The following is a 17,066-nucleotide window of genomic DNA, read 5'->3' as shown; positions in this document are numbered from 1 at the left end:
AAGACAAACAAGGAAAAATAGGAAATTGGAGTACTGTATGCCTTGACAACTCTCCTCCCCCTTTCCCTCCCCCTGTCCCCCCCCCCCCCGGTTATTATTATGTTACACTCATTCAATACACACAAAAAAAGTGCACCAGTTCCCAAAGAATAAGAACCCTACTGTTGTAGGAAAGTAAAAAGTTATGCATTAAATGACTACAGCGTAGAATTATTGTAAACCTGTAGGTAATATCTCAACTGCATTACTGTACATGTGACGATTTATATGGAACTATATGATGGTATGGTTCAAAGAATGTATGTTGTATTAGCACTGTATTAACACTGTATTAGTACTGTATTAGCACCGCTTCAAAAAATACAATAAAAAAAAAAAAAAAAAAAAAAAATCGTATATTTTCAGTCCCAAAAAAGGCCAAATAAAAAAAAATATTACCCTTCGCACTTTAAAAAAAACAACGCTGAAAAAGTAATCCATCTTCACCCATGGGGGCACCGCGCAGACTGAGCTCTGCAGGGCAGGGGAAGGCTTATAAAGCCCTGCCCCGCCCTGCAATTAGACTCAGAGCACTCTGAGTGATTGGTTTAAGTCAACCAATAAGAGTGCTCTGACAGGTAAATGAAAAGACTGACAGGTAAGTCTCTACAGTTACCTTGAAATCCAACCAATCAGAGTACTCTGTCATTTTACACAGCGGGGAAAAGTTAATTGGAATTTTTCCACCCTGTGTAATTTGTAAAATAGTAAACTGTGATATTATTTACAACAACAATAACATTAATTTCACGTCAGCTCTGCGAGGTTCTTTCTGTCCAGCGCTCATGTGTGGCTTAGTGTCCACCCGAGTTTCCAAGATTGGGTAGGTTTTCGCGAGCCTGGGTTAGTTGCAGTTGAGGGGCGCTCCCCTCCCTATCTCCCGGCCCCCTTGGTACCTGCTTTTCTAGTGCTCTCGTAGTAACTTGAGAATCTCACCTTCCTGTGGGTGCTTACTGTCCTCGGGTATGTACTGTTGCCCTATGTCGTGCAGGTGGTAACACATTTCCCTAGGTATTGCGTCCACCTTGTGTGTGTTTCCCTGATTGTGTGGTTTGTTTTGAGATATTTGCCAGCCATGATTTCGTACTCCCAGTTTGTGGAAATTTGGCTAATTAGTGCTTGTTTGGTCGGCGGCCGGGGTTGTTTCCAACATCTGGAATATCAGTGTCACCGCTGCTATAAGTGTTTGGAATATTAGTTGCCTCTCTGGTTTTTGCCAGAGATCTAGGTGCATGAAAAGTAGACCCTGCTCTGGTGTCAAGTGGTATGTGTCCCCTATTGTCTGGGCAATTATTTCCTCCACCTGTCACCAGTATGGGGTCAGGGCTGGGCAGGTCCACCACACATGGTACATGATTCCCAGTTCTCCACAATTTCTCCAGCATACTGCTTTGGTTCCTGGGTACATTTTGGCTAGTTTATCTGGGACCATGTACCATCTGTATAGCAGTTTCCTCATTGTCTCTAGGTGTGATGCGCACGATGTGAGCCCCTTGTGTGCCCTGAAAGCTTGTTTCCAGACTCTTTCTTCAATCCCATGTCCTAGGTCAGTCTGCCATTTTTCCCTAAAATCTGTCTGCGAGTCATCATGGGTGTTTGTCAGTATCGAGTACAGTCTTGATATGATTTTCTTAGGTATCGTGTCTGTCAAACACAGTTGTTCTAGGGGGTTGGTGAACTGTGGTTTGGGGCTTTCATTTATTGGCAGGGCGGACACAAAGGATTTCAGTTGTAGGTATGGGAAAATGTGTTTGGCCGATAGGGAGACCTTGGATTGTAAGATTGGGAACGGTAGTATCTTGCCCCTCTCGCACATCTGTCACAAGTGCGTACATCCCCCTGCTAGCCATGGTGTGTGATAAAAATTGTGGATGTTCGTCTAGATACTTGTTATTGGCATATTACCTATATTTGGGCCATTCTCACCCATCGAGGTTGTAACCTTGTCCCAGGTTTGTAACAGTATCCTTGTCGGGGGCAACATGTCCGGGTGTTGTGGGCGTAGTGTATAAGGTGTCCAGTACAGGTGGCGTATTCTGTTTACATGCCCATTGTGATTCTATACATACCCATTGAGGGGGTTCTTTCCCCGAGTGTAATGTTGCTAGGGCCGCTAAGTGCGTGACGCAGTAGTACGCCTTTATGTCAGGCATTCCCAAGCCCCCCTCGCTCATCGGTCTTTGTAAGAGTTTGGTGGCCACTCTAATTTTGCGGTTCGCCCATACAAATCGCACCATCAGTGACTGAATCTCTGCTAAGTATTTTCCCGGCACCTTAATAGGGATCGTGCATAGGGAGTATTGGAGCTTGGGGAGCAGGGTCATTTTAGATGCTGCCAATCTCCCCAGCCATGATAAATATTTGGGACGTCTGTGACCCCGATAGCCCGAGGGCCTCCTGAATGTGTTGGGTACCGGCATGTTTCTTCTGGTTCCCTCAACCGGAGAAGGGGGTATCTAAGTGTATTATTAGTATCCGCTGGTATTGCGATACGTAGATACCCGATTGGGCACATAGACATATGTAATAACATTTTTTTTTTTTTATATATAAATACATTTGTAACGTATTAATTACTAGTAACTTGCATAAGGGAGACCCTGTGGGTGGGGTGGGGGGGGGGGCAATCTTGCATTCAAAAGCTATGGGGTTTTAGAGTATATGCCTCCTCGTTTTAATCTTGTTGAGGGTGGCTGCTCTCTCCGGCCCCATAGGAGCCATTACCTTTCTGCCCCGTGTGCAGTTGGCCTTACTGTCGGGTTATGTGTAGCATATTGTGCTCAGTGTCTAATCCCTGGGCCTACTCCCCCAACCCTCCAGGCACCCCGTCCCCAACTAACGTATAAAACATCAAGGTATAACCATTACATGTGCTATCCGGTATTACTATAATATTTTGCTTATGCAAGCCTGAACCAGTTGGATATAGTTAAGTCTCTCAGGCCGGTAGTCACATCGCTTCCACTCAGGGGCCTATTAGGGCTTAATTTTCTTCCATGACTGAGTAAGTCTCTGAGTTTCTTGCCCACTTGCGTGCGGTTCGATGCCCCAGCTACGTAGGGTCCTCGCTCCATCTTCTGGGGTTTGGATGATGGTTGCCTTTCCGTTTCTCTGCACCACCAGTTTGACCGGGTAACCCCACCTGTATGGCAGGTGTAATTTGCGGATATGTGAGGTGATATCGGAGAATTCCTTCCTTCTTTTCAGCGTGTACGCTGAGATATCTGCATAAATCGAGATGTGTTGGTAGGTCGATGGAGTATCTCCTTTATTGCGCGATCTGTTTGCCCTCATAATCTCTTATTTGATGTGGAAGTAGTGCATACGGATCAGGACATCTCTGGTTGATTCTGCTGGCAAGAAGGTAGGTTTCGGGATTCTGTGCGCCCGGTCCATAAGGAACATATCCTGGGGTACATCTTGGGCGAGGGCCTTAAACAGCTCCGTGAGATAGGACGTGAGGTCAGTCGGGCCAATGTTTTCGGCGATGCCCCTGATGCGGAGGTTGTTGCGCCTTCCCCTGTCCTCCATATCTGCTATTTTACCCTCCTGGGCTGTTAGTCTGGCTTTGTAGCTGTCCAATGTCGCCGCCATATTGTTGTTGGCCTCTTCGTGTTACACCATCTTGTTTTCAATCGTGGAGGTTCTCTCACCCAGCACTTTAATATCGGAGCGGAGGTTATCGAGGGATTTTTGGAAGGAGAGCTGCAGCTTGTCTGTCATTGTGCTCAGCAGGGTTTGCAGGATCCCTTTTGTCACTGGGAGATCCGCTGTACCTGTTTCTTGTGCTGCACTGATGTCCTCCTCCCCGCCATCTTGATTTTCCTTGTGGTGAGTTTGGCCTCATGTTTGGCTCGTTGTCACTCCGAAAAAATTATTTTTTTTGCTCCTCTCTGTTTGTCGGCCATGTTTAGGTAGGGACATTTTTGTTGTGTGGGTTGCCCCTGTATTGTGTCACAGTTATGTCGTCGGATCAGGCCTTAGCAGCGCGGAGCTCCGGCTACATGCGACCGCTCTCGCTGGAGTCCAGGACACGCCCCAACTAATTGATTTTTAAGTGAGAACCCTAAGTTCATCTTTTCCAGAACTACCAATTTAAAAATAATTTTGACACCTACAGTTAAGAATGAACCCTTAAATATCTCGATAAAAAAGTTCAATGTTTGTTTTTTTATGTGGAAATTGTGATCGATGTCATATAAAATATACATGTAATGTCTAGGGCCGACCCGTACATAGGTCCCAATGGGACCATGGCTCCAGACGACACTTTGAAAAAGGCGGCCTTTTGCCACCCCTGTCAGTGTCTGACTACCGCCAGTGCAGCCGGTGTGATGGCATGGGAGCCTGCAGACTCAGGGGTCCCATCGGGTGTCATACGCAGTTAGAGCCACTCGATGGTGTTCTCAGGTACCCGGTCAGCACTGAAGGCCTTTAACACCGCAACTGGTGTCAGTGCTGAGAGGAAGTGACAGCTGGTCACTTGCTCCTAGCTATCGCAGAGACGCATGGGAGGGAGGAAAAGATTAAGTGTGCAGATGAAGTGAGACTCTGACTCCTTACAGTATGAGCCAGCCAACTGGGCACCAGACAAGCCACCCTTCTGTACCCTAGAGGCAGGAGGGTGACTTAAAAAATTTACATTTGGCATGTGAGTCTGTTTGTGTACCTGTCTGCCTAGCTATCTGTTTCTCTGTTTGTGTGTATCTGTGTTTGCCTGTATGTCTATATATCTGTGTTTCTGTGCATCTGTTTGTATGTGTATCTGTCTGTTTTTCTGTAAGTGAGTCTGAATGCGTGTTAGTGTTTCTATCTGTTTGATTGTATGTGTGTATCTATCTGTGTGTGTGTCTATCTTTTTGTGTGTATCGGTGTATCTGTCTAACCATCTGTTTGTCTATGTGCATATCTGTGTACCTTTTTGTTTGTTTATATCTGTGTGTCTGTGAATATATCTTTTTCTGTTTGTTTGTTTGTATGTCTATATGTATGTGTGTCTGTGTATCTGTATGTGTGTCTGTTTATGTGCATGCTTGCCACTCTGTGCCCTTGTGTAGCTGTGTGTGTCATTGTTTGTATCTGTATGAGTGTCATTCTGTGTATCTGAATGTGTATAATTCTGTGTATCTATATGTGTTAGTGTGTGTCTCTATATTTGCATGGGTGTCAGTGTGTGTATCAAATACCTACACTAAACACAAATGCACCCTGTAACGGACCGTTTCAGCATATGAGGGGTTAAAATCCGTTTAGGCGATAATCCCCTTTTCTCAGAAAGGCACAGCTACTGCAGAACATCAAAACTCACGAATTGGATATAGGTGAATGCATCAAACTCCCGAACTGCATACCAGGGAATAAGGTAGCACTCCAAACTGGAACCTCACGAATAGCTGCTAGCAGACGAACAGGAAAAGCATACATCAGCTTACACTCCTAGCAATCAATCTCCAACAGCAGTGAATCCCCCCATGAACGAGACAAGGCTCTGTGTTGAGGGTCAAGCAGTGGTCTGTTTATTGAGGGCTACCTGCCCCTGTATTTATGCAGGTCTCCCACCTGGTGGACACTCCCCTAGGGGACCAAATGGAAGACTGAAACAGCAGACAGACATGTATCATTTTTGTACACACAGCCACAATACTTTCCCACAATGCATCCTGGTTTCCTCCTCTCTGTCCTGGAGATAATTAATGAAGTAATTCAATTATCTCCCAGGACAAAGGCCAGACTCCACTATGCACGTGGTGACACAGAAACAGACTATCACTTTAAAATACATACAGACACATTTTATACATAAAACACAGACATGTAACATATCCCCAGATAGCTCAGGTCTGGGTGCACATTATTAGGTGAATGGCACCCAGACCACCCGAATACAGTTTAAGTGCCATGGAGCTAAAGTCTTTAATTATACGAACAGGCTCCATGGCATTGCTATCTGGGTTAAAGGATTCACATAAAACATAAAATACTGAATTTCCCTGCATTCACCAAATCCATACGAATGAGAACCAGGGGCTGGAGGTTCAGCGGTGCCTGCGCCCGGGCGGTGCGCCCTCATGGACGCACCAGCCCGGGCAAAGCTGCAGCCACCTGAGGCTCTCTGCAGATTGCTCGGGCGGCTGCAGCATGAGGGGGGCCGACGGAGCTGGGGGGGATTTCCCCATAACCTGTCCCCCCCGCATGATTTGCTGGGGGGGATGCGTCCCCCCCATCCCCCCCGGTTCCTATGCCCATGAATGTTTTGCTGTCCTGAGGAAAGTCCCGAACCGGGACTGAAACGTTGACGAACTCTGCATATTTTAATGTAAATTAATAAAAGTTACATTTTATAACACCGAGAGTGCGGACCACCTCCTTCATCTCTCTCTCTATATATATATATATATATATATATATATATATAGAGAGAGAGAGAGAGAGAGAGAGAGAGAGAGATGAAGGAGGTGGTCCGCACTCTCGGTATATATATATATAGAGAGAGAGAGAGAGAGAGAGAGAGAGAGAGATATATATATATATATATACAAAAGTGAGTATACCCTCCACATTTTTGTAAATATTTTATTAAATCTTTTCATGTGACAACACTGAAGAAATGACACTCTGCTACAATGTAAAGTAGTAAATGTAGCAAACCGAGAAGATAAAAGATGGCAAATATAGTGCTCACTGTAGAAATACAATTGTAGGATAATTCACAGTATAGGAGATGTACTCACATTTGTTTGAGCAGACTTACTGCTCGATAAGTAAGGGCACATACTCCATACACATGCTCTGTAGTGAGCAGAATTAATGCTCACTACAGAGCATGCATATGGAGTAAATGCCCCACACATGCACACTGACACTACCATGTGACGCGGAAGTAATATCGCGCGTCACATAGTTACATAGTTACATAGTTACATAGCTGAAAAGAGACTTGCGTCCATCAAGTTCAGCTTTCCTCACATTTGTTTTTTGCTGTTGATCCAGAAGAAGGCAAAAAAAACAGTTTGAAGCCCTTCCAATTTTGCAACAAGCTAGGAAAAAAATTCCTTCCGGACCCCAGAATGGCAGTCAGATTTATCCTTGGATCAAGCAGTTATTACCCTACATTGAAAGATTATATCCGTGAATATTATGTTTTTGCAAGTATGCATCTTGTTTTCTATATATGCTTATATGCTTTGTTACAACTCTTTCATGTATTTTGTACCAAAAAATATACCTGTGGTGAAACTATTTGATGTCCTGTATCCTGTCTTTGGAAAACTGGATCCTGTATCCATAAGTGGCACCATTGAGTCTCTATTACAGAGCCTGGTACGGCTCTGGGTCATGTGAGTGACATTTTAACCCTACCCTTCAGTCATATGTGTTTACAGTTCACACTGTTTTTGTGTTTCTTTATTTTATTTTAGACATCTTATACTGATTTATGATATCAGCTCCATCAAAGGGACAGTAGTCTTCAGGCTTTTTGCAGTAAACCCTTTTTTTTTTAGAGAAAAAGCTGTGTTTACATTACAGCCTAGGGATACCTGACCACTCCTGACACCTGACCCCTCCTCAGATGGCTACTAGAGGTGCTTCGTGGGGCAGTGCTGCACAGTGTGAATTACATTTAGTGTCTCCACCCTCTACATGGAGACATTGAGCTTTCCTCATACAGATGCGTTGATTCAATTCATCTCTATGAGGAGGTGCTTATTGGCCTGGGCTGTGTTTGATTTGTGCTGGTGCTGCCCCTGATCTGCCTCCTTGACCAGCTCAGACAATCCAATGACTTCCTATGGGATCAACAATTCTGATGATGTCGGCCAAGCAAGCAGGTCAGGGGCAGAGACAGCAGTTGTAGACTGGACTAAAAGTAAGATTTTACTATATTTAGGAGGGCGGGGGGCAGGGGGAAGGGGGGCAGAGGGGAGCAGGGGGCTAAATGGTGTTTTTAACACTATAGGGTCAGGAATGCATGTTTGAGTTTCTGACCCTATATTGTTCCTTTAAGCATACGTTTGTATATTCTATTTTCTCACTGTGATACAATGTCACAGTGATTTACACTGCAAGGTTAAGGTGACATAGAGATGCATTGAATTAATGAATATCTATGAAGAACGTTCAATGCCTCCATGCAGAGCGTGGAGACGATGAATGTCAGTGCTGCACAATGAAGTTGTCCTGGTGAATATAGTGTCCCTTTACATAAAAAAAAAAAGAATACAACTTATGTTTACATTGTGCAAACACGTCAATCACCAGTTTCATCTAGTTCTGTGTAGAGTCAGAGACTGCTTATAACAAACGTTGCACTTTATGTTCTCCACAATGGATTCCTCCTCTCCGACATTTGTAAATCCATTGAGAAAATCATTCAATGATTGATCAGACTGACACGGAATGAGACAGACCTGGAATGCAAAGTTTAATGGGACGCTATGATATCTACCAGCCTGTGTGACCTTCTTCAGACCCACACATGGCTCAGGTACTGGTAGCCGAGCACCGCCAAAATCACACCATAGACTAGATGGATAATGGATAAACGGTTACTCAGCCCTGAGGAGCTACGGGGAACGCACAGGTTCTGAATGGAAAGAACTATCCGCTGGGTCTCTTCCAATAAAGGGTCTCCAAGGGGAATTTTCTGACGGATCTAGAAAATAAAAAAATAAAAAAAGGTTGTTAAAGTATTAAATTAGTCACTTCCAATACACAAACTAAATGTAACTAGGTTCACTAACGTGAAAATCACAGCGAAACCCCCTCCCCCTGAGCTGTGTGATCACAGGTAAATCAAATGCGTTCATTTTCCCTTATCGCCATTCATACAGAACTGGATGTACGTTTTACAATGTGTATTATGTTAATAACAAGAATTGAGGCGTTTGTTGAATTTGACTTCTCTTCTAGTCTCTTATCTCTTCCCTTCATGCTTGGCCTCTATTGCTTTTTTCCGTCTTACTATATATGTATTTCCATTTTGATGAGTTTTTTTTATGGTTTTGTTTACTCTATATTATGCTCATTCCATACATGCGGGTGGTTCCAGAGTGGAGTTTGAAGGATTTTTTGTTTTCCCTTTTTTGTCCTGTTAACTTTTTAATTTTATTCTATGATTTCATTCTATTTCTTCCAATATCTTTTTGTCAAGCTTATATTTAATAAGCAATAAAAGAAACAGTCAATATACCATAACCACTACATACAAGGTCAGATGGTGAATGGCTTTAAAATAATGATGACATTGATATTATTAATGTGGAAGTGTAACTTCTGTATTAGCAATATGGGAAGGTGGAGGGGTGGAGGGGGCTAAGCGTGAGTTCCAAAACCTGGTTTTAATCACCCCTCTAAAATTGCTTTCAGCAAGAACCGTGAACAGTACCAGCAGTCTAATGTCCCGAGAAGCACTAGATCAGAATTGCACCTTGCCCTGTGTTCTCCATGTCCTCATTGACATCCCTCCACCTCAAGGAAAAGGAGAACTTGGAGTCGGTTCTGTAATGGAGGTCAGTTTTAGCTGGTATAGAAATGGTTACTCTGACCAAAAACAATGTTTTCTAAAAATACTGCCTTTGGTTGGAGTAACCTTTTAAGTATTCAGCTTGACTTAGATCATGGCAGGAAATTAGGCACAGAATCCTTAAACTACACACAAGAAGTGAAAAAGTAATGCTTTAAAAATGTTACCAAAATAACTTTAAACACCTGTCTGTGTGTGGCATTACTTAACTCCAACGAGTCGCACGTGGAGCGCGGCCCAACCGCTCTAAGCGGGCGTGCGGCACACTGAGGGGGACTCCCTCGAGCCCTGCAGACCTCCTCCTGTCATGCCATCTTGCCGAACTAAGCAGCCGCCTTGCAAGACGTCTACATATAGATGTGTACGTGACGTCACACCCACTCTTAAAGTGACCACGTCATCATGGTGATCCGATTTTGTTTTGGATCTCAGTGATGATGTGGACCTATCAGAAATTAGGTAAGCCTATTTAAGGCTTGTTATAGCCCCCATTCATTGCCCTATCATGGTTTCTGTTTAGTGTTCCTTGAGATTCCCTTGGGATTTGCTGTATTTGACCTTGGCTTTGTATTTGACTCATGATTTCTGGTATCCAGTCCCCGGCTTTGTTTTTGACTTGTGATTTCTGGTATCCTGACACCAGCTTTGTCTAGACTCTGAGTATTTCTGTAATCCTGACCTTGATTTATTTTGACCCTGTTTCTTGTTGTATTAATACGTTAAGTACAGCCATTCTAAGGCTCGTAGTAAGTCTTTCGGGTTCCACCTTTTGGGGGTTTCCTCTCTCCTACGTGTTGGGGTATGACTCCCATGACACTGTGCTGTTCAGGAACATACAAAGAGTACAAGCAGGAATTTCTCAGATTCACACAGGTCATACCTCTTCAACATACTGGAACATGGTGGCCTTCACAGCTTCTATGTTTGTGGTATTCATCATCAGAGTCACTGCCTGGCCCTTGCGGATTTTCACAACTCCTTTAAACACTTGCTGGTTGTTGAAGCATGCAGCCAGGGTAGCTATGGCCATTACCTGAGGATGGAGGTTAGGAGGAAGGGTTAGAGAAGGATTACATGTAAGACTGGTATTTATTGACTGACCATTGCAGTTACTGGAGGGCTGTTGTAAGCTAGGACCTGCTAACAAGGAGAGTTATTTGAGACTGCGACAGACGAAAGATTGACTTCCTATCTCTCTTCTCATTATTACGAGCATGCATTATGCTCCGTGTGCACAATGGCACACACAGACAAGCTTTTTTTTTTTTATATATTTCTCTTTATTGGCATCTCTTAATGTAATACATATACAACAAAACAAGAAAAAAACAAAATTGTATAAACTTCAAGATAAATTACATGTACAGATACATAAGTAAATGTAGATCTATAATCAAAAATAAGTAAAAAAAAAAAATATACATAATCTCCCCACTCTTTCATCTTTTCTCTTAAATTTTTTTTTCAGAAAGAAAAAAAAAACACAAAAAAGAAATACATTCATCCATTAAAATAAATCCTATCAATCATCTTATTTTATTTTAATTGTCTCTGGTGTCTCGGGTACAAAGTTCCCAATCTAGTATATTTTGGAGATCTCTGGAGTATTAGGAGTTTTACTGAATATAATTCTCACAGGGAAGACAATTCCAAATTTGATTTACATTGCTATCAATTTTGACCAGATCTTGTTGTATAATATTTTGGTCGATACATCTCTATTATAGAAATATTTCTCTGAGGCCACCTGAAAATTAATGTGAGTACGGGGAATTCAGTATATCTGTAATAATTTCTGATATCTTATTTTTGTACCTATCTAGGTATGAGCAGTCCCACCAAATATGGGATTGTGTTCCCATCTTTTGGTTACACCTCCAACAAAAATCACTAGAGTTTGTTTGGAATTTAGCTATACGAGTAGGAACCATATACCATCTGTGAGCCAACTTATAAAACTGTTCGTGAAGGTTGATACAGTGAACTGCTTTTCTAGTCCTGTTCCAGGATTGATGCCACTTCTGAATTGAAAATGATACATTAAAATTTGAAAAGCTTTAGGTTTATAAATTATTTTTCTGTTAATAAGAATGTTTGAGATTTTTTAAATTAGATTTTTTTTCTGGTGATGGTATATCAAAAATATCATCCCATATATTTGATTCGGATATAGGATTTACTATAAAAAAAATTTTTAATCCTGAAATAGTTGTGTAACGGACCGTTTTGCTCACCAGAGGTTAAAAACCGTTTAGGCCAGGGGTAGGCAACCTTCGGCTCTACAGATGTTGTGGACTACATCTCCCTTGATGCTTTGCCAGCAATATGGCTGTAAAAGCATTATGGGAGATGTAGTCCAAAACATCTGTAGAGCCGAAGGTTGCCTACCCCTGGTTTAGGCGATATTCCCCTTTCCAGATGCATAGGCAGCAACTGTAAGCACCAATCTCCCGAACTGCAAACTCTACAAATCCTGGAAACAGCCGAACAGGAAAACCATACGAAAGGGTTACACTCCTGGCAGTCAGCATACAATCCAATTCCCCCAATAATGAGACGACACTTCGGTTTGAGGGTTAAGCAGAATCTGCCTGTACTGGCACGTACAGTCTCTTTTATTCCCAATCCACAAACATAGTACAGCCCACAGGGTTTTACAGAACAACCAATCAATCCGTACAATACACACAGACACTCCCACACAAAATCCTCCCCTCTGCCTGTGATATGATTACTGAACATAATGGGTAATCTCATTATCACAGGCAGAGGAATACAGTTTTTACACAATATTCATAATTTGAAAGTATGCATCACATTCACATAAAACTTACATTTTCCGAATCAGCATACTCCAAATACAAACACCCCTGGCTCGATCTGCCAGGAATTGCAGGTACTCTGCCGCTAATTTCCTCGCGAATTGCATGTATTCCTCAGCGGGGTTGGGTCCAAAGTAAGCCAGCCGCATGGCTGAATCAGCATACTCCAAATACAAACATATGTCAAAGTCATCCAAATTGGTCCATTGGTTCAATTGGAAGCATGGCTTTTCTGCCCAAAACCAGTTCCACAGAGTCTTCTATCCTGGAGATAATTGAGAAGTAATCCAATTATCTCCAAGGACAGGGGTATACAAACACAAACTTAGTACAGACAAACACTGACACACACAAGCTTATTGCTTCACTCACACAACTCACTCACACAACTCATTGTTATACTACAGACAAGCTTATTTTTACATACACACACAAGCTCACTTCAGACAAGCTCAGTGACACACACACATGCTCACTACAGACAAGCTGACTGACACACACAAGCTTAGTACAGAGAAGTTCACTGACACACATATGTTCATTACAGACCAGTTCTCTGACAAACATGCTCACTACATACAAGAAACGAGATTGACTCCATTCTCACAGCAGAAGCATCTAGAAGTGTATTAAACTCTGAAACATAAGCATTGCCGTATCTACTACACAGCAGTGTTCTACATTGCAGGGTTAAAGTGACAGCATCACTGCACTCACACCACTTTATTGAGATAAAGTGGCCTTTAGTTGTGCTTTATACAAATGATGTCAGCCTACTGAGATTGACATCATGAGATAAACAAGGAAATCACAAGGTGGACCTATTTGTAAGAAAATAATGTTTTCTGACTTTGTTTTGTGAATTTTGGATTATGATCAGTTTGAGAATTGTTGCAAGTTATTGGCAAAATTGAGCCGAAAGCTAGTGATCAGTTAGACACCACATTGTAGCGTACCCCTTATTTATACTGCCATTACACATTGAAAATGTTGCCTGGAACAGCTTTAGACGCAGAGAAACAAATGCATGTTAACAATCTTAGAACATCTAAAGAATATATCACTTTATTTGTATTTGAATACATTTTGCGCAGCAAGAAACTAGGTGTTTTCCCATCCCATTATATGATAGGTAGGCAAGCACCTGACTTCATGATTGTAACTGGCCACTTACTTAAATATTCCTGTTTTGTATTAAAACAATGTTCCTATTCTAGCACTAAGAGTTTTAGTTTGAGCCACACACAGTCTATGGAGGAGCAGGTGAGCACTGGATGTCAGAAGGCCCTTATTAATGGATGACTTTTCTCACTCACCTGAGGGATGGCACAGAAGTTGAAAACGCTCTGGTTTTTAAGCCGGGACAGGTAAGTTAACACGTCTGGAACGTGCTGCAAGGCATTGGTAATGAGTTCGTTCAGACACTGCACGGCTGGCTCAATGTTCTCTGGCTTTGCCAAATCAGAGAGCTTCTTCCCGTACTTAATCCACACCTGATGTAAAGGAGAGCCAGTTGGTGTTCATAGGAAATCATCTTTCCACAGGCACGGAGTTATAATGTAATGACTGTTCACATATCAATCTAACGTGCTGCTACTGTAGTGTCACACAGAGCAATCACAATCAAAAGTTACATTTGTTCAAACAAATCAATATACATCACCAAAAGAATTTAATAGACTTAAAAGTAAGAAGTGAAAATGTAATTACAATTGTCCTATTCATGCAGTAATGTCCCCTAGCTGCAGGATTGTATGAAGGATCTGAGACAGTATCTTCTACAAACACAGGTATGCTGTCTGGCTTTAGTAATTAGTGATCGCTATCAGTTAAAGGGATACTTCAGGCAATAATGATAAGTTAAAAAGATTCAAAAATTAGCACTGCTGCTTTCAGAGTCGCCATCAGGCGACAATGACGGCAATGACAACAATGACGGATGTCATGGGCCCAGCAGTCCTGGGGGGCCCAGGCACCCAGGCCCCTTATTCCTAATGTGCATATATATATATATATATATATGGCGATTATAGCTATATACATGTGTTTTGGCAGAGCTACCTAAGGGGGCCCATCGGGTGGACCATGCACTTAGTGCCACCCCATGGGCATATCTCTAAATGAGCCTGATCAGTGCTGTGGATTTCTAATATCCGACCGGGCCCCTTTAAGAATCTGGGCAGTGTTTGAAGGAAGTGAGCTCACTTCCTCCCAGCTAATACCCGCACGGGAGGAATCACTGGTCAGGGAGAGCTGGAGAGGAGGAGAGAGCCAGATCCACAACAGCCCCAGACAACAGAGTCCACCCTCTTGTAGCCAAAAGGTAAGAAACAGGAGGGTGGTTAAAAAAAATGTATCCGTGTGTATGTATCTATGTGTACCTGAGTGTATATGTGTATCTGTCAGTGTGTCTGTCAGTCTGTGTGTGTGTCTGTCTGTATCTGTGTGTCAGTGTGTATGTATGTATCTGTCAGTGTGTATGTCTATATCTGTGTGTCAGTGTGAACCTGAGTGTATGTGTGTATCTATCTGTGTTAATTTGTATCTGGGTGTTAGTGTGCACCTGTGTGTATGTTTTTGTTATTGTTATTGTTTGGACACAGGCCTCTAGTCTTTTGTTTTATTATATTTGATTATTTTATAGTAGTGCTGCAGCTTTTATGTTCATGGTTTTCCAGTGACCTTGCTTTTGATTTTTATGTACACTTTATGTCCACAATCCGTTTTACTACTTAGTTGATATGCCCCATTTTTTTATTTTAGTTGGGGTTTTATTTAACTGTGTTGATCAGATTGTTACCATTTATTTTGGTAACTTCGTTGCTATGTGTATCTTTTCTATTTGGTGCTGCTTGTCCTGTGTATCTGTCTGTATCTGTGACAGTGTGGACCTGAGTGTATGTGTCTCTGAGTGTGGGTGTATCTGTCAGTGTGTGTATCTGTGTGTCTGTTTGTATCTGGGTGTCAGTGTGTGTGTGTTTAACTATGTGCCAGTGTGTGTAACTGCATGTCTGTATATTTTCATGTTTGCCAGTGTGTGTCTGTAAATCGTGTGTGTGTGTGTGTGTCCGTATATGTGCATGTATGTCAGGGTGTATATCTGTATCTCAAACATCAACAATCACATACACACATTCTCCATGCATAAATATGCTTACATTCAAACACACATACACTAAACACACGGTATTCACTAAACACACACTGTGCATTGATACACAGACTCTGCATTCACTCAACACACTGACTGCATGCTTGTGTGCGGATTCAGGGGCTGGTCCTGTGGGCGGACTCAGGACTCTGGGGGCCCAGATCTTGAGCTTTGTCAAGGGCCCCAAAATTTCTGATGGCAGCCCTGGCTTCTATCATTTCTTAAAGCTCTGTTCACAGTTTTATGGAAACACCCATCAATCCAGATTGTATGACTGCAGTTAGCTGAGGAAATCCTTGATGGCACAATATTGGCACCCCATGCGTTTTTTCTCCCCCACTGTCACTATGTTAACTTTGTATTTGTTTATTATTTACTAAAGAGAACATGATTCTGCAGACTGTGGCATTCTGTTTGTGGATTTTGTGTTTGCTTTTGTCATCATACCAAGTGCTAATATAAGGAATAGATTCATAGCCGATACATGACCAGTGTGTCTGCCACAGCGAGGCACTGACCTCTCTTGGCCAGAACCCTTGGCCATTCAGTTGGTCTTTCAAGTAGTCACGGATGTTGTTTGTTTTCTGCAGGAAGAGTGTAATGGAATTTGCAAGCTGTGTGTCCTGGCCCACTATCGGATCTTCCAGTTCTGATGCAGAGAAAATACGAGACAAGGCAACTCCCAGCATACCACCAACACAGTGACAGTACTGAAGAATTAATACATTAATATTTTGTATTTTCGTACAATAAAAATAACTGGACATTGTGCTGTTCAAGTTACTATCAAGTACATAGATTTAAATTGCATATACAAATGAAATGAGGGGAAAAAACTATAAAACTATCCTCTGCCCCCATCTGATACCGGAGAAACTGACGGAAGCCAAGCACAGAGAGATGGACACAGGTTTCTTCAGGAAGGAAGAGATTCTTTATTGGATCACCGATCGGGACTCAGAGGGACTAACGTCACCAAAATACAGCAAGTTCTGAGCCCCGGACAATAGTGCAGGCTCCTTATATAGGCACATAACTCCTCCCATATTAAGCTCCACCCGCACATTCTCTTAACCAATCAACACAAATAAGAATTAACTTCCTGTTTGACCGCATGGCTTGTCCAGCACAATGGAGGAGGGGGAATACTACATCCTGTATTCTTGCACATGCTCCGTACACTACTGATCGTATCTTGCCTCGTGCAACCAACTGATCGATACGTCAGCATATGCACGTACACATGCCACGTGGTAATCTCGGCCTACTAAATTTATTTTTACCGAGATTCCACCACATTCCCCCCTTTGATGCCTCTTGATATTTTACAATTACTTGAGGCATCACTTAACCTTGGTTTGCATACACCGCAAGTTACCTTGAACCAGACCAGACTTATCTTATGATGTGAATCTTTTAACACTCATCTTCCTGCATTGGTTCTCCCTGATCTAAAGCCTTATACTTATAAATCGCCATTATCTGTGCAGCAGCCTTCCTCTCTGCTATATTTCCTATCAGGCTTTGCACA

The 17,066-nt window shown here is 42.4% G+C and overlaps 1 protein-coding gene across 1 annotated transcript in view; it reads right to left on the bottom strand.

Annotated features, from left to right (window-relative positions):
* Nucleotides 1–8,503: 8,503 nt before the first annotated feature.
* LOC134586101 (squalene synthase-like) overlaps nucleotides 8,504–17,066 on the bottom strand; it is a 55,644-nt gene continuing 47,081 nt past the window's right edge. Inside the window, exons 5-8 of the mRNA XM_063441611.1 lie at nucleotides 16,054–16,245; nucleotides 13,701–13,877; nucleotides 10,443–10,595; nucleotides 8,504–8,692 (exon numbers count right to left, since the gene is read on the bottom strand). Of these exons, the coding sequence (XP_063297681.1) occupies nucleotides 8,504–8,692; nucleotides 10,443–10,595; nucleotides 13,701–13,877; nucleotides 16,054–16,245 (711 nt within the window). The remainder of the gene's footprint in view (nucleotides 8,693–10,442; nucleotides 10,596–13,700; nucleotides 13,878–16,053; nucleotides 16,246–17,066) is intronic.

The sequence above is a fragment of the Pelobates fuscus genome, chromosome 2, assembly GCF_036172605.1.
Source record: "Pelobates fuscus isolate aPelFus1 chromosome 2, aPelFus1.pri, whole genome shotgun sequence".
NCBI classification, from domain to species: Eukaryota; Metazoa; Chordata; class Amphibia; order Anura; family Pelobatidae; genus Pelobates; species Pelobates fuscus.
Note: the sequence above shows the minus strand (reverse complement) of the source record. Positions and strands in the feature narration are given on the sequence as shown.